Source organism: Sander vitreus, chromosome 13, assembly GCF_031162955.1.
Source record: "Sander vitreus isolate 19-12246 chromosome 13, sanVit1, whole genome shotgun sequence".
Lineage (NCBI taxonomy): Eukaryota > Metazoa > Chordata > Actinopteri > Perciformes > Percidae > Sander > Sander vitreus.
Genome location: NC_135867.1, coordinates 869,715 through 888,456, shown reverse-complemented (window position 1 = coordinate 888,456; position 18,742 = coordinate 869,715). Strand labels below are relative to the sequence as shown.

Sequence of the window (18,742 nt, the reverse complement as noted above, 5' to 3'; positions counted from 1 at the left end):
GGATCCCTACAGAGATAGACCTTTTAGTTAAAGAGGAAGATCCTTTTAGTTTAACATGAAACAGCCCCGAAATCACCATCACCAAACTCCACCAGACTCCATGTAAATAATCAGGACTTTTAGCGTGTATAGAGCCAGCATATCTCCACCAGACTCCATGTAAATAATCAGGACTTTTAGCGTGTATAGAGCCAGCATATCTCCACCAGACTCCATGTGAATAATCAGTACTTTTAGTGTGTATAGAGCCAGCATATCTCCACCAGACTCCATGTAAATAATCAGGACTTTTAGCGTGTATAGAGCCAGCATATCTCCACCAGACTCCATGTGAATAATCAGTACTTTTAGCGTGTATAGAGCCAGCATTTCTCCACCAGACTCCATGTAAATAATCAGGACTTTTAGCGTGTATAGAGCCAGCATATCTCCACATGTAAATGGGTGAATTAAGGGTTTATTTCAACCAAACCAGAGTGGTGATTGTTGGAACAGTGGAAAGATGAACCAAGACGGCTTTTGGTAGTTTTATTTAGTTTCTGTCCACTTTGAATGAAGTGTGTTTTACGATGATAAAAGTACTGATTATTTACATGGAGTCTGTGGAGTTTGCACACATTTTAGTTTACTCTAGTCTAACTGGTCACTTAGAGACAAAAACATAAAGGAAAATGGGCTCCAGGTTGAATCGACAAAAACAAAGTTATCCTTTAAAGATGTGAAGGATTGGGTTGTAACATTTACAACATTTTCTTGATGATACTTACAGACTTTTAAGTAACATTTTCACTACAGAACAGAGTATTTTTACAGTGTAGTATTAGTACTTTTACTGAAGTAATCTGAATACTTCTTCTAGCGCTGTACACTTAACCGATTCATCTTTGCAGCTCTACACTTTCTGTAAGCTTTTAAGTATGTATGTAAGGAGGGAAGGAAAGAAGAAAAAAAGTACCTAGGGAAGGAGGTAGGGGGAAATCAAGAAGACGAGGGAAGGAAAGAAGGATGAAAGAAAGGAGGCAAAGATGGAAAGAAAAGGGAAGGAAGGAAGAAAGGGAAGAAATGCAAAGAAGGAAAGGATGAAAGTAAGGAGGAAAGGATGGAAAGAAAAGGGAAGGATCCAAAGAATGTAAAGGATGTGAAAACTTCCACTGCTGCTCATGTTTTATTTTCTGTTTGTCACAGAAACTCGGAGTCTTTGGCGAATCCTTGGGGAGTCCTTGGCAAGTCCTTGGCAAGTCCTTGGCGAGTCCTTGGCGAGTCCTTGGCGAGTCCTTGGCAAGTCCTTGACGAATCCTTGGCGAGTCCTTGACGAGTCCTTGGCGAGTCCTTGGCGAGTCCTTGGTGAGTCCTTGACGAGTCCTTGGCGAGTCCTTGGCAAGTCCTTGACGAATCCTTGGCGAGTCCTTGGCGAGTCCTTGACGATTACAGACAGACGGACGGCGAGATGAAGGAACGCTCTGAGACTCAAGTCCGGCGAGGCAGCGGAGATGACTCCAGAGGAACCTGAACCCAACGACTTGGTTCCCCTACGCAAGATTTCAGCGACCATGGTCGCTTTTTTTGCTGTTTTCCCCCAATTTTCTGTCGTTTTCTTTACTTTTTTCTGCCTTTTTGTAGTTTTTCAAGTTTTTGTAGTTTTACGATAATTTTGTAGTTTTACGATAATTTTGAATAATTTGGTAGTTTTACGATAATTTGGTAGTTTTTTTCTGAAAATGTAGTTTTTTGACTATACTTTCTTTTAACGTTTTTTGGCGTTTCTCTAACAATTCCTGTCACCTTTTTCAACATTTTTGGCATTTATTTCCTGATCATCAGTAACTTTTCTTTACTCGTTTGGACCACCGGCGCCCCGAGCGTTTGGCGAACCAGCTCTTCCTGAAATAATCTTCAGAGGTTCATGATGGGACTGAGTCAAGTCTCCAACGTCACTCCAGACATTGCTTCGGCTGCAGTGGCAGCAGCGAGCATCCTTCCCAATGCCTCCGGCACGTTTCCCACGTTGTCCCTCGCTCCGCCGTCCTGCAGCATCGACGAATCCTACAAGTACGTCTTCCTGCCAGTCTGCTACTCGCTGACCTTCGTCTTCAGCCTCATGCTCAACTCGGTGGTGCTGCTGCGCTCCTGCGCCAGCGGCGGGAACAGTAGCGGCACGCGGCGCTGGAACACGTCGCTGATCTACATGGTGAACCTGGCCACCACCGACCTGATGTACGGCTTGTCGCTGCCCTTCCTAGTGGCCAGCTACGTGATGCGGGACAGCTGGGTGTTCGGGGACTTCATGTGTCGACTCGTCCGCTTCCTCTTCTACTTCAACCTCTACTGCTCCATCTTCTTCCTCACCTGCATCTCCGTGCACAGGTAGAGATGGTTCCATACTGTGTTTACCTTCCCGGTTCCGATTGCGATACCTGAACTTGCGTAGCAACAGATACCGAGTACTGATCAGATACCAGTATGTTCAAAAATACATATATTTTATGATGTTTTAACAGCTGTGTACTACTATCCCTGCATGGATGTGATATGATTGCAGTCACTGAATGAATGCCATGTAACTTTTTATTAATCTAGTTTGACAGTCAGTCATAACGCACCAAAACAAGCCAAGTTACCACAGGTAGGACGCCCCGAAACAAGCCAAGTTACCACAGGTAGGACGCCCTGAAACAAGCCAAGTTACCACAGGTAGGACACCCCAAAACAAGCCAAGTTACCACAGGTAGGACACACCCCAAAACAAGCCAAGTTACCACAGGTAGGACGCCCCGAAACAAGCCAAGTTACCACAGATAGTACACCCCGAAACAAGCCAAGTTACAAAAGATAGGACACCAGGAAACAAGCCCCATTACCACAGATAGGATGACCCAAAACAAGCCAAGTTACCACAGGTAGGACGCCCCGAAAAAGCCAAGTTACCACAGGTAGGACACCCCAATCCAAGCCAAGATACCACAGGTAGGACACCCCAAAACAAGCCAAGTTACCACAGGTAGGACACCCCGAAACAAGCCAATGTTATCACAGATAGGACGCCCGAAACAAGCCAAGTTACCACAGTAGGACACCCCAAAACAAGCCAAGTTACCACAGGTAGGACGCCCCAATACAAGCCAAGTTACCACAGGTAGGACGCCCCAAAACAATCCAAGTTACTACAGGTAGGACACCCCAAAACAAGCCAAGTTACCACAGGTAGGACGCCCCAAAACAAGCCATGTGACCACAGGTAGGACGCCCTGAAACAAGCCAAGTTACCGCAGGTAGGACGCCCCGAAACAAGCCACGTTACCACAGGTAGGACACCCGAAAGAATCCAAGTTTCCACAGGTAGGACGCCCGAAACAAGCAGGTAGGACACCCAAACAAGCCAAGTTACCACAGATAGGACACCCAAAACAAGCCAAGTTACCAGAGGTAGGACACCCCCAAAACAAGCCATATTACCACAGGTAGGACCCCCCATAACAAGCCACGTTACCACAGGTAGGACACCCCAAAACAAGCCACGTTACCACAGGTAGGACGCCCCCAAAACAAGCCAAGTTACCACAGGTAGGACGCCCCGAAACAAGCCAAGTTACCACAGGTAGGACACCCCGAAACAAGCCAATGTTATCACAGATAGGACGCCCGAAACAAGCCAAGTTACCACAGTAGGACACCCCAAAACAAGTTATCACATATTTTCATTTGAGTTTACTATAATAACCCTGATTCAAATGCCTTGTTATTTTTACATCTCAAATATACGTTTGAATTTAGAATATTTTTGACAGCTCAGATTTTGTCGTCCGCAGGTACTTGGGCATCTGCCACCCGATGAGGACGATCACTCTGGAGAGCAAGCGCGTGGTCAAGGGGACTTGTGCGTTGGTGTGGATCGTCGTCTTCATCCTCACCTGCCCCATCTTCAGGTTCGCCCAGACAGGATACGTCCGGCGAGGCGGGGGTAGCAGCGGCGATGTCCCTGTGGTTCCTGGCGGGGAGAGGGAAGGCGGGAACATCTCTGGATCTCAGACGGTAAACGAGGGAGGATACACGAACTGCTGGGACGACGCCATCGATAAGGAGTTTGCCGACTACGTCCCGTACGGCGTCGTCCTCCACGTGCTGGGCTTCTTTGTGCCATTCGTCATTATCGCATGGTGCTACTCTCAGGTCGTCAGGACGATATTTCAGACGCTGCGTTCCCCGCCCAGTTCCCTCGAAGGTGGCGAAGGCGGCGAGGACGGCCCGGCGGGCGGCAACGGCATGACGGAAGGAATCAGAGACCGTGAGAGAACATCGGTGTCCATCTCCGGATCACAGTACTCGCACTACATCAGGCGGCGGCGTAAATCCATAAAAACCATCGTGACGATCACGCTGCTGTTTGCGCTCTGCTTCCTGCCGTTCCATGTGACGCGGACGCTGTTCCTGCTGCTGCGGCGAGGGCGGCTCGGCAGCTGCGCAGTCATGAAGACGGTCTCCATCTGCTACAAAGTGACGAGGCCGCTAGCGTCCTGCAACGCCTGGCTCAACGCGCTCCTGTACTTCCTGACAGGGGATAAGGGCGCCCCCTGGTGCGGGCCGGCAGAACGAAGTGTCCGCAGAGACCGCCGCAGCGGCTCCCTCTGGTGGCCGCTGAAGATCCTGAAAAAAGAGGACGACCACGAGGCGGCCGAGAAGATTGAAAGAGCGGTGCACACGGAGAACGAGTCCAAGTCTTCGAGGGTCATCGTCTAGAAGGTTTTAGAGCAGGTTTCTTTTTGAGAGACTTTAAACAAATCCAGCTGCTGCAGAAGAGATTTTCTGAGAACTAAACCTTTAAAGATATGGATTGTAAAACTCAGACATTTTGAAGATACTACAGGTGTACAGGGTCAACATTTAACCAACATATATACATTTCCCCAGTTGTTTGTGTTACAAGTCTAAAATGTTCAGTGAAATATGCAAAGGATGCATTGTCTAATGCTAACTTTTGGTGAATTTAGAAGAAATGTACAGACACAAATACATGTTTTCTTTCCACTACTCTGATTAAAGATAACGAAGATAAAGAGCCTAAAATCTCAAACCATTGTTTTGCCTGAAGTGTCTCAACTTAAACCAAAATCTGTTGATATGATTGTTTTTGTGTCTAAGTGACTGCTGGGAACAAAACCTTTAAAGAGCCCATATTATGAAAAAAAAAAATCACTTTTTCTGGGATTTGGGGAGTTATTTTGTGTCTCTGGTGCTTCCACACGCATACACACTTTGAAAAACAACCATCCATGCTGTTCTGAGTGAGATACGGTTTCTGAATGTGTCCTGCCTTCAGTCTCCGGGTGAGCTGGTCAACATCTGCACGGCTTTCTACGTCACTAGCTGAGACATTTTGGTGTGTGCTAACCACTTTAGCTAATACCACATCAGCTAGCTGTTTCTCCAATTTCGGCCTGTACAAGGCAGGATTAGCTGGGAGACTTCTTCTAAACGAGGGCATACTTCCAACTCTGCGTGGAATACCTGCAGAACAGGGACATGGAAGTAGTTCTATACAATTTATTTTGTAGATTAGGGTGAATTTATGTGTGTTGTAGCAGTATTTTGCCATTGAGAACGAGGTGGCTAACCGCTAGCAATGCTAGCTTCTAGCTAGTAGGTACTGAGCATGTGCGACTTCCAACAAAGACGGGATAGAAGTGAGATGTCTCACTCTGTAGCTAAAACAGAGAGCTTAACACACAGGGTGAAAAAGAGGAGCTGCAGCAATGTGCAGTACAACAAAAAATATGTTTTTTTGGTGTTTTTTGAAGAAATTAAACCACATAAAACCTATTCTTATATAACCTCTAAATACAATTATGAATCTGAAAATGGGCGCTTTAAAGAGCCCATATTATGAAAAAAAAAAATCACTTTTTCTGGGATTTGGGGAGTTATTTTGTGTCTCTGGTGCTTCCACACGCATACACACTTTGAAAAACAACCGTCCATGCTGTTCTGAGTGAGATACGGTTTCTGAATGTGTCCTGCCTTCAGTCTCCGGGTGAGCTGGTCAACATCTGCACGGCTTTCTACGTCACTAGCTGAGACGAGGGGGCTAGGGGGCTAACCGTTAGCATGCTAGCTCGTCCTCAATGGCAAAACACTGCTACAACACACACTAGTTCACCATAATCTCCAAAAGAACTGCTTCCATGTCCCTGTTCTGCAGGTATTCAACACAAAGGTGGAAGTGTTCCCTCGTTTAGGAGAAGTCTCCCAGCTAATCCTGCCTTGTACTACTGAAGTTGGAGAAACAGCTAGCTAGCTCATGTAGTCCTTACCTAGCTACTGAACATGTAGTCCTTACCTAGCTACTGAACGTGTAGTCCTTACCTAGCTACTGAGCGTGTAGTCCTTACCTAGCTAGCTCATGTAGTCCTTACCTGGCTACTGAGCATGTAGTCCTTACCTAGCTACTGAGCGTGTAGTCCTTACCTAGCTACTGAGCGTGTAGTCCTTACCTAGCTACTGAGCATGTAGTCTTACCTAGCTACTGAGCACGTAGTCCTTACCTAGCTACTGAGCATGTGCGACTGCCAACAAAGATGTGACAGCAGTGAGAGGTCTCACTCTGTAGCTAAAACAGAGACCTGAACACAGGGTGAAAAGAGGAGCTGCAGCAATGGGCAGTACAACTAATCTTTTTGAAAATTGAACCACATAACCCTATTCTGATATAACCTGAAAATATAATTATGAACCTGAAAATTAGCATAATGTGAGCACTTCAAAGATATGGATTGGAAAATACAGACATTCCTTTCCTCTTTTCCAGTAAAGGGTTACTTTGTTTTTTTCAACCTGGACCCTATTTGAACCATTAACCAGCTAACGGCCATAAAACTCCTCTTCATGGAAAGTTTGCTAATGGCGGCAGGTCGTAAACGCTGAAGCCTTTTTTATGGCTGTTGCTGCTCACGTTGACACACGTCTGCCTGCGAGAAAATCTCAACAGAAACGTAGACGGACGCCGAGTTTAAACTCTGAAAGCTTCAAAAAACCTGCACCATATTTCCATGTTTTTGACTCTAAGTGACTGATGGGAACAACAGTCTTTGACATTAATAAGTGTCTGACAACATTATGAAAGGATCCCTACAGAGATAGACCTTTTAGTTAAAGAGTAAGATCCTTTTAGTTTAACATGAAACAGCCCCGAAATCACCATCACCAAACTCCACCAGACTCCATGTAAATAATCAGGACTTTTATCAACGTAAAACAAACTTCATTCAAAGTGGACAGAAAGTAAATAATACTACCAAAAGCCGTCTTGGTTCATCTTTCCACTGTTCCAACAATCACCACTCTGGTTTGGTTGAAATAAACCCTTAATTCACCCATTTACATGTGGAAATATGCTGGCTCTATACACGCTAAAAGTCCTGATTATTTACATGGAGTCTGGTGGAAATATGCTGGCTCTATACACGCTAAAAGTCCTGATTATTTACATGGAGTCTGGTGGAGATATGCTGGCTCTATACACGCTAAAAGTCCTGATTATTTACATGGAGTCTGGTGGAGTTTCAGGTTAAACTAAAAGGATCTTACTGTACCAAGAAAGATTGCAAGACGGAGAACGAGTCCAAGTCTTCGAGGGGCATCTTCTAGAAGGTTTCTAGAAGATGCTTCTTTTTAAGCGAAGACAGACTGGAGACTGGACACAAGTGAAAAGGGTCAAAGTTTAACGAAAATACTGTATATCGACATTAAAACGTCCCGAGCTGATTACCGACATTACGACTATTCTGTGTTTGTCTTCTTAAGTATGCACTAATTTGCGTAAATATTTCCAGAACAGAAATATATAAACATTGGATGAAGACAGGTATAAACTTTGCACATTTTAGACTGGCCTTTTATTGTGGCCAGCCTAAGTCACACCTGTGTAATATGAAGCTGCCATCGTGCTCGGTTGTAAAATCCGGGAGCAGCCAGACCCACGTGACGCGTTCGTCCAATCAGCTGCCGGTTTAAATTCTTTGGGCGACAATACCACCAATAACAATACAGATTAGCGCCACCTGCTGTTATGGAGACATATTACGTCTCGCGCACGCGCAGAACGTACGCCCAAGTCGGCGTCTCTTCGGTGTGTTCTGAGGCACTTTTTGGACCAACTCGGGGAGACTGATCAGTCACACTGCCTTTCCTGCCGAGTAGTGCTCCACCAATCAGATTGGTCATTGAGTCCGACTGCCCGCCCTCGGATTCAACATGTCAAATCATCCCAAATGAAGGCCGACGGCCCCTCCGACTGACGACGGCACGGAACATACTGAACAGACTCGAGTCACCGACCTCGCCAGACTGTCCGACGGCTGATTATCGGGTTGATGTGTCAGCGCCTTTAGAGACAGTGGTGCTTTGAGCTTAATCCTAACAGAAGCCATGTTCACTATCGTAGTTAAGTGTTTTGCATGCTAACGTTCGCTAATTTGCACATGTACAAACATTTAAATGATTTGATGGCGCCAGATGAAAAGCTGGAGGATCACTAAGTGAATGTCCAAACCAAACAGCACTTTGTTCAGCCTAGGTTGGTTTTAAACGTGCTCTATAAATAAATTGGGTTAGCTTGATCCTGTCTCCGGTCGAGCATTAACGGGCTGCTGACTTTGCTGCATTTAGTTAGTAAACACAGAGCCAACACGTGCTTAATAAGTAAGTCACGGACTGTTCTTTCTCTCTGCACGGCTCGGCTTTATGCTGCTGCTGCTGTTTTTGGAGCTTCGGGGCAGTTTCTTTGTGTGTATTTGGACGTTTGGTGGCGAAATATGTGGATTAAAGTCTGTTGTTGACGTCAGCTGTCTGTGTCTGTCTGTCTATACGCAGTTTACCCACTAAGAAAGCTCCAGGATTTCCATACACCCACTTAAAAATGCCCAATGACACGCAACAACATACTTTCTATTATATTTTTGATATATTTTGAATTGTCATCGGTGTTTTTCTTCTTCACATAGGCTAAATAAAGGGATTTCCACCCTAAATTGGTGCATAAAAGTGTATCAGAATACAGGAAATGAAGTCGTTCCCTGGGGGAGGTCACCCAGACCCCCTCATCCCCCAAAGGCATATTGTGGCCAATATATATATATATATATATATATGGTACAGTACCGTCAGTCCAACCAAACCACCCCCCCAGCCTTTAGTACTCATGCTGCGTTCCAGACACAATTTTTAGCCCGTTACGACTTCAAGTCACGACTCACGACTTGGTAGCTTTCCAGGCAAAGTCACAACAAACCCTTCTAGCTAGTGTTAGCTAGTGGCTACCTAACGTTGACGTTAGCTAGCCGCTAGCTGGTACTGGCGATTTCTAGTCTGCGACATATTTTGGGCTTCATTTAATAAACATAACCCGTAGTGCAACACGTTCTCACACTCATCTCGTAAAATATGGACGCTTGGTCAGGTGCCTTCTGCCGTTCTTATTGACGCAATAAGTCTCCTTTAGCGCTATAAGTAAACGTGCTTGGTCGGGACTATTGCCGTCCCTTTAGCGCTATAAGTAAACGTGCTTGGTCGGGACTATTGACGTCCCTTTAGCGCTATAAGTAAACGTGCTTGGTCGGGACTATCGCCGTCCCTTTAGCGCTATAAGTCAACGCGCTTGGTCGGGACTATTGACGTCCCTTTAGCGCTATAAGTAAACAAGCTTGGTCGGGACTATTGCCGTCCCTTTAGCGCTATAAGTAAACGCGCTTGGTCGGGACTATTGCCGTCCCTTTAGCGCTATAAGTAAACGTGCTTGGTCGGGACTATTGGCGTCCCTTTTGATGCAGTTACGTTAAGGAAAAGGTCGTGGGTTGGCGTACGGTTCTGTGACACGCGGGAGACAAGAAAAAAGTGACTACATCAAGCGTTACAAGCAGGACATGAACCCTGCTCTCCTGGGTGAAAGTCCTGTTTGACCCATCTACCCCCCCCAACCAACCTCCTTACATACTCCTCTCTAAATCCTCTCTAACTGCTGCTCTCCCCGGTGCGTTACACAAACACGCTGAAAGACGCCTTTTTCGTCGCATCAGACGCTGACAGCCGCTGTCCAAACGTCCTGATTTTACCAGTTCAGAATGAGAACGGGCTGTGTAGTAGTACACAAACGTATGTGTATTGTTTTGATTACAATGTGTGGAATTACTTTACGTTACATTACTTGACGCCTATTTATTTATATTTCTCACCGTTAATCACCGGCGTCTGTACAGCATCAACAGGGGTCAACATTGTTGTTTACGTGTGCAACGTCAAAAACTGTAACTGGGAGCACAACGATCTGGTACCAGTTCACGGGGAGAAAGTAACGGGTTGCCAGGAAATGAAGTTGTTGATGCTCAAAACTTCCGTGGGGGATTCCTCCCACAGATTACATTATGTGCTTACATAATTGCAAAAGGGTTCTCGACTGTTGTAGAAAGATGTGGATGATCTTTAATGCAATAATCTACATTGTGCCCATTGTCAGCAACCATTCATCCAATAATCCAAAGGCCCATTCTGTTTACTAATCTGATATCAGTTTAAAAGGCTAACTGAGAAAACATTGGAGAACCCTTTTGCGATTATGTAAACACATAATGTAATCTGAAAACTGCTGATCTCAGCTGGTATTCTGTCTGTAACGGAGTGGAATGGACATTCCTAAGTGACCCCAAACTTTTGACCGGTAGTGAGTGTGTGTGTGTGTATATATATATATATGGAAAAATGGGTCCCTGAACAAAGGATGGTTAAAATCTTGATGCAGAACGTTACAGGGAAGACATCCCCCTCCCTCATGTGGTCCCCTTCCTGCAGGCCCGTCCTGACATGACCCTCCAGCATGATAACGCCACCAGACATACCGCTCGCTCTGTGCGCCATTTCCTGCAAGACAGGAATGTTAGTGTTCTGCCATGGCCAGCGAAGAGCCCGGATCTCAATCCAGCACGTCTGGGACCTGTTGGATCGGAGGGTGAGGGCGAGAACCATGCCCCCCCACCCCCCCCCAGAAATGTCCGGGAACTCGCAGGTGCCTTGGTGGAAGAGTGGGGTAACATCTCACAGCAAGAACTGGCAAACGTAGTGTAGTCCATGAGGAGATGTACTGCAGTACTTAATGCAGCTGGTGGCCACACCAGATACTGACCAAGGGGGGTCAGCTTCTCCTCACAACGTGTAGCTCCTATGGCGCCATTTTGATGCTAACAAGCCATCACCTCCCGTTAGCATCCCATTGACTGCCATTCATTCTGACGTCACTTTGACAGAGAATACCTTTACATCTGAAGAGTTTAAAGACTCTATTTGTCCGTTGTTTATTTCTAAAGAAACACGACAATGTATAAAAGGCTCCATTACCTTGTAGCTCACGTTATGGCTCCGTAGCAGACGTTTTTATAACAATAGGCTAACGATTGGGTCATAACCACGAGACTTCCTGTCTCATAGTAGAGGAGTTACCGTATAGTACAGGAGAAGCTCTCAGGCAGTTTGGACTTCCATCAGCTGTTTAAGTGTAATGACTAATGTTAACTATCATTTTAGTGATCAATAATGAGCCTGTGTCTATGTTATCTCCTTACATATACCTACGCTCTCCGTCTCTGCTAGATTGGGAATGATTGAGATTTCTCTTGGCACAGCTACCAGAAGACTTCCAACTTTCAGACAGGTTGCTCACGTCACATCTACGTCTTCAAGCTCAGTTGGAGGCTGCTCAGTAACGCTCAGCCATCACCGGGAAAGAGCTTCTAATGTCCTCCACTGGTCTCCGTCCAGAGACACGGGGTCTGGTGGTCCATTATATATACAGTCTATAATACTGACTGTGACTTTAGATTTTAACCATCCTTTGTTCAGCTCAATGACATGTAATGTAATATATATATACGGTGGTACAGTACTACAATCCATTAGACTACACCACTGCTGGGGACACAAACGTGTGGGTTCATTCTGCAGCAGTTTGTTGTTGACACCAAAACACACGTTTACTAATTCATACTTTACATGTATTTATTAATAATAGTGTTCAGTTAGAGTCCACGACAGCGCGTCGCAGCCACTGTGGATCAAAAATAAACTATACATTTTGACTTTAAATCCCAGAAGTTCTGAGATTTTCTCCTGCTGATTATTTTCGACATTAATCCGTTAATAGTTTAAGTCTTTAAAATGTCAGAAAAACAGTGAAAAAATGTCTCTCAAAGTCCACGGTGATGTCAAAGTGTCCAAAAACTGAAAGCTCTTCAGTTTAACGTGATATGAAACAGGATAAGATCAGGAAATGTGCGTGTTTGAGAGGCTGGAAGCTGCACCCTTAGTGTTGTCTTCCTGTCGACTGAAAAATGCACCTTTTTTTTTTTTTTGGAGCTTTTTGTGATGCTTTGTTTTTGAGTTTGAAAAATGGCAGAAATTAGGAATTATTGTGACTGATAGTTAAGATCAGAGGATGTTGAGTGACACACACACACACACACACACACAGAGAGAGCGAGACACACACACACACACACACACACATACACACAGAGAGAGTGAGACACACACACACACACACACAGAGAGAGAGAGACACACACACACACACACAGAGAGAGCGAGAGACACACACACACACAGACACACACACAGAGAGAGACACACACACACACACACAGAGAGAGAGAGACACACACACACACACAGAGAGAGAGAGACACACACACACACACACACACACACACAGAGAGAGAGCGAGACACACACACACACAGAGAGAGAGAGAGAGACACACACAGAGAGACTGAGAGAGAGACACACACAGAGACAGACACACACACACACATACACACACAGAGAGAGACACACACACACACACACACACACACACACACAGAGACAGACACACACACACACACACACAGAGACAGACACACACACACACACACACACACACACACACACACACACACACACAAAGAGAGAGACACACACACAGACACACAGAGACACACACACACAGATCAGAAGACAGTTCAGTAGTTTAGTCAGGAGACGTTTTAAAACTGTTTCATATAACATTCATGTATTAGTAGTTTTGGGCAGTTAGGTTGAAAGAATCCCATATTTATTTATCTATATATATATTTCTGATATAAAAACTTTTAAAAACAAAGTTAAAGATGAGTTGATTCCTAAACCAGTTGGCGATACTGCTCTACGGGCCGACTGATCGCTGAGTCGCTGGACGGGCGTGTGTGCGTCAGTTGAGCGCCTCCCAGCTGGCGTCGCTGACCAGCCGGTAGTTGAGGTCTCGGTATTTCTGGGGGTGAACGGCACGCTGCCGCCACACCTCCTCGTACAGGCTGCGGATGACGGGCGGCAGCGGCGCGAAGCCCCCGACGCGCGCCAGCGTCTCGCAGTAGTCCCATTGCTCCAGCTGCATCATGTGCAGGTGGCGATGCTCCACGCCGCGCGCCAGCTTCTCCTGCAGCTCCCGTCGCACTTCCTCCTCCATCTGGCCGCAGGACGGCAACGTAACCGAGCCGTCCAGCACCGCCAGGCAGAACTGCACCTGGAGACACAACATCTAATCAATATATGTATATATTAGGGCTGTCAAAATAACACGTTAACTTCAATTAATTAATCTGAGAAAAAAATAATGCAGATTAATCCATTCCATATTGAGGTTTGACCCGGAGCCGTTCTAGCACCATTGGACTGTAAAATGAAGGAGGAGACGAGAATGTTCTGCCTGGATCATTATTGGAACATTTACTTGTAAAAATCTTCTTCCTGCCAACCCTGGCTACCGAAATCTGGTGCCACTGATATGTCTGCTCTTCTCTCTGATGCTCTGAAACACAAACACCGCTGCACATGACGCTAGTTAACACTATACTCGACAGCAGCTAACGTTAGCCTACCGTTAGCTAGTTAACACTATACTCGACAGCAGCTAACGTTAGCCTACCGCTAGCTAGTTAACACTATACTCGACAGCAGCTAACGTTAGCCTACCGCTAGCTAGTTAACACTATACTCGACAGCAGCTAACGTTAGCCTACCGCTAGCTAGTTAACACTATACTCGACAGCAGCTAACGTTAGCCTACCGCTAGCTAGTAGCTGGATTAAACAGGGTTAAATGCTGACAGCTAACGCTAAACGGTGTAAAGTGTGACTGTGTTTTACTGTAGAGGATTCAACACCGGGATGTAACAATCTGCAGCTGCCGTCGGAGAAACAACACAGACGGTGCGTTCAATGAAACTGGTAAACTACAGCCTCGTGGTGCATTTGAAGTTATTGTAAATGTCCTTTTCCATCTGGTTGTTGTTTTTGTCGTTCAACAGCTATTTACTAGTGAAATAAGTTATTGTTATTGTTATTAAACATTTAATGTTGACCATATGGCCTTAGCAATAAACAAGCCGTTCTTTAATGTCACCGACTGTTGTTTAGTACCTTTTTATTCTTTTCTTTTTTTACTTTCTTAAAAAAGTATCGGTTCAGTAGTAAAAAAAAGTCGTAATATTTTCAGAAAAAAAGTCGTAATATTTCAAGAATAAAAGTCGTAATATTTCAAGAAAAAAAAGTCGTAATATTTCGAGAAAAAAGTCGTAATATTGAGAAAAAAAGTCGTAATATTTCAAGAAAAAAGGCGTAATATTTCGAGAAAAAAGTCGTAATATTTTGAGAAAAAAAGTCGTAATATTTTGAGAAAAAAAGTCGTAATATTTTGAGAAAAAAAGTCGTAATATTTAAAAAAAAAAAAAGTCGTAATATTTCAAAAAAAAAAAGTCGTAATATTTCGAGAAAAAAGTCGTAACATTGAGAAAAAAGTCGTAATATTTCAAGAAAAAAATTCGTAATATTTCAAGAAAAAAAGTCTTAATATTTTAAGAAAAAAAGTCTTAATATTTTGGGAAAAAAGTCGTAATATTTCGAGGAAAAAGTCGTAATATTTTGAGAAAAAAGTCGTAATATTTCAAGAAAAAAAGTCATAATATTTAAAAAAAAAATCGTAATATTTCGAGAAAATTTCAAGAAAAAAGTCGTAATATTTCGAGGAAAAAGTCGTAATATTTAGAAATCAAAAGTCGTAATATTTCGAGAAAAAAGTCGTAACATTTAAAAAGTCGTAATATTTTAAGAATAATGTATAATGTATAATATTGCAATATAACATTGTAATATTTTAAGAAAAAAGTTGTAATATTTCAATATTCAACGGAAAATAATCTCAGAATGAAATATCACAACGTTGTGTCAAGATAAAACAGCGTGTTCAGAGTTCAGCGGCTAAAACAGAATCCTTTGACCCAGGTGATAAAACGTGTGCTTTACCAACATGTTCTCACACTCATCTCGTCAAATATGGACGCTTGGTCAGGTGCCTTTGTCGTTCTTATTGACGCTAAAAGTCTCCTTTAGCGCCATAAGTAAACGTGCTTGGTCGGGACTATTGACGTCCCTTTAGAGCTATAAGTAAACGTGCTTGGTCGGGACTATTGACGTCCCTTTAGCGCTATAAGTAAACGTGGTCGGGACTATTGGCGTCCCTTTAGCGCTATAAGTAAACGTGGTCGGGACTATAGGCGTCTCCTTTAGCGCTATAAGTAAACGAGCTTGGTCGGGACTATTGCCGTCCCTTTAGCGCTATAAGTAAACGTCCTTGGTAGGGACTATTGACGTCCCTTTAGAGCTATAAGTAAACGCGCTTGGTCGGGACTATTGTCGTCCCTTTAGCGCTATAAGTAAACGTGGTCGGGACTATTGACGTCCCTTTAGAGCTATAAGTAAACGCGCTTGGTCGGGACTATTGCCGTCCCTTTAGCGCTATAAGTAAACGTCCTTGGTAGGGACTATTGTCGTCCCTTTAGCGCTATAAGTAAACGCGCTTGGTCGGGACTATTGACGTCCCTTTAGAGCTATAAGTAAACGCGCTTGGTCGGGACTATCGTCGTCCCTTTTGACGCAGTTATGTTAAGGAAAGGGTCGTGGGTGGGCGTACTATAGCAAGCGTGACAAGCGGGACGTGAACCCCGCTCTCCTGGGTGAAAGTCCTGTGTTTGACCCATCCACCCCCCCCCCAAAACCAACCTCCTTACATACTCCTCTCTAAATCCTCTCTAACTGCTGCTCTCCCCGGTGCGTTACACAAACACGCTGAAAGACGCCTTTTTCGTCGCATCAGACGCTGACAGCCACTGTCCAAACGTCCTGATTTTACCAGTTCAGAATGAGAACGGGTTGGCTTTACACCCAGCGGTCGCCGCTCACGGCTCACCTGCACGTTGAAGTTGGGGAAGGGGCAGACCATCTTGCAGATGCCGATGAAGAAGAGCGAGGGGAAGGCAGGTGGCATCAGGAAGCGGTACAGCGGAGTCATGACGTGGTCCTGGATCTCCAGGCCCAGCTGCCGCCCGTCCAGGAACGGGTACCGGAAATTGTAGCCGGTGCAGAGCAGCAGGACGTCCGCAGCGCTCACAGAGCCGTCCTGGAAACAGGAAGGGTTCACGTAATGTTAGTCTGGAGCAACGGAAGCACATTTATTAAAGCAACACTAGAGAACTTTTCCCTCTTCGGTCCCCCTACAGGTTGGAAGAGGAATTGTCCACTATGTCCCTTCACCATACCTAGAGATTAACATGGTTGTATTTCAGTTAGTCTAACAGCTGGTTTGATTTGCATTGAGAGATGATCTTATGGAAAGTACCCCATGCCAATCTCTAGGTATGGTGAAGGGTATGAGATGATGGGGGGGTATGGTGAAGGGTATGAGATGATGGGGGGGTATGGTGAAGGGTATGTGATGATGTGGGGGTATGGTGAAGGGTATGTGATGATGTGGGGGTATGGTGAAGGGTATGTGATGATGTGGGGGGTATGGTGAAGGGTATGTGATGATGGGGGGGTATGGTGAAGGGTATGTGATGATGGGGGGGTATGGTGGGTATGGTGAAGGGTATGTGATGATGTGGGGGGTATGGTGAAGGGTATGTGATGATGGGGGGGTATGGTGAAGGGTATGTGATGATGGGGGGTATGGTGAAGGGTATGTGATGATGTGTGGGGGGCATGGTGAAGGGTATGTGATGATGTGGGGGGTATGATGAAGGGTATGTGATGATGGGGGGGTATGGTGAAGGGTATGTGATGATGGGGGGGGGGTATGGTGAAGGGTATGTGATGATGTGGGGGTATGGTGAAGGGTATGTGATGATGTGGGGGTATGGTGAAGGGTATGTGATGATGGGGGGGTATGGTGAAGGGTATGTGATGATGGGGGGGTATGGTGAAGGGTATGTGATGAAGGGTATGTGATGATGGGGGGGTATGGTGAAGGGTATGTGATGATGTGGGGGGTATGGTGAAGGGTATGTGATGATGGGGGGGTATGGTGAAGGGTATGGTGAAGGGTATGTGATGATGGGGGGGGTATGGTGAAGGGTATGTGATGATGGGGGGGGGGTATGGTGAAGGGTACGTGATGATGGGGGGGTATGGTGAAGGGTATGTGATGATGGGGGGGTATGGTGAAGGGTATGTGATGATGGGGGGGTATGATGAAGGGTATGTGATGATGTGGGGGTATTATAATAATAATAATAATAATAATAATAATAATAATAATAATAATAGTGCTTTGAGTGACCTGGAAGCGAAGTCTGCCGTCGTCCTCGACCGCCACCACCGGACTGGACTGCTGAATCCCAGCAGGGAGAGGATAGGTGATACGGGGGAGACGATGACTCAGAGTCACCTGGAGGGGGGGGGGGATTCAGGATGTCCGTGAGTTAAAGCATAATTTTCTGTTATTAAAGGGTACCTCAGGTTTTTTCAACCCCTATGTTCCTGTGTTTTTGTGTCTAAGTGACTGATGGGAACAACAATCTTTGACATTGGTCCAGTATTGTTGCCGCTGACATACTCAGATTATTATTCTAAGTGTCTATTTAACATGAAACAGCCCCGAAATCACCGTCACCAAACTCCACCAGACTCCATGTAAATAATCAGGACTTTTATCATCGTAAAACACACTTCATTCAAAGTGGACAGAAACTAAATAAAACTATCAAAAGCCGTCTTGGTTCATCTTTCCACTGTTCCAACAATCACCACTCTGGTTTGGTTGAAATAAACCCTTAATTCACCCATTTACATGTGGAGATATGCTGGCTCTATACACGCTAAAAGTCCTGATTATTTACATGGAGTCTGGTGGAGATATGCTGGCTCTATACACGCTAAAAGTCCTGATTATTTACATGGAGTCTGGTGGAAATATACTGGCTCTATACACGCTAAAAGTCCTGATTATTTACATGGAGTCTGGTGGAAATATGCTGGCTCTATACACGCTAAAAGTCCTGATTATTTACATGGAGTCTGGTGGAGATATGCTGGCTCTATACACGCTAAAAGTCCTGATTATTTACATGGAGTCTGGTGGAGTTTGGTGATGGTGATTTCGGGGCTGTTTCATGTTAAACTAAAAGGATCTTCCTCTTTAACTAAAAGGTCTATCTCTGTAGGGATCCTTTCATAATGTTGTCAGACACTTAGAATAATAATCTGAGTCTGTCAGCAGCAACAACAGAACTTTTAGTGGACGCAGACTGAACATCCTTCCTGTAGGGTTACATTACTCACTCAAAACTGGACCAACTTCAAAGACTTCTGTTCACATTAGTTAGACACAGAAACATGAGAACATAGGCTGTATTTTCAAG

The 18,742-nt window shown here is 44.9% G+C and overlaps 2 protein-coding genes across 5 annotated transcripts in view; one reads left to right on the top strand and one right to left on the bottom strand.

Moving 5' to 3' along the window:
* Positions 1-1,775: 1,775 nt before the first annotated feature.
* On the top strand, positions 1,776-4,734 carry LOC144528185 (P2Y purinoceptor 3-like). Its single transcript, XM_078266661.1, has 2 exons — positions 1,776-2,364; positions 3,807-4,734. Exons 1-2 carry the CDS (start codon positions 1,904-1,906, stop codon positions 4,732-4,734), a joined length of 1,389 nt encoding a protein of 462 aa, XP_078122787.1. The 5' UTR covers positions 1,776-1,903.
* An 8,127-nt stretch (positions 4,735-12,861) lies between these two features.
* The window catches only part of LOC144528081 (uncharacterized), a 16,323-nt gene continuing 10,442 nt past the window's right edge, over positions 12,862-18,742 (bottom strand). For 2 of the 4 annotated variants that reach the window (XM_078266506.1, XM_078266507.1), the window contains 3 exons: positions 17,662-17,769; positions 16,294-16,503; positions 12,863-13,573 (listed from right to left, as the gene is read on the bottom strand). In XM_078266506.1, the coding sequence (XP_078122632.1) occupies positions 13,262-13,573; positions 16,294-16,503; positions 17,662-17,769 (630 nt within the window). In that variant the 3' untranslated portion in view covers positions 12,863-13,261. Of the gene's footprint in view, positions 13,574-16,293; positions 16,504-17,661; positions 17,770-18,742 lie in introns of all 4 variants that reach the window. The other 2 variants (XM_078266508.1, XM_078266504.1) reach the window with 2 other exon arrangements.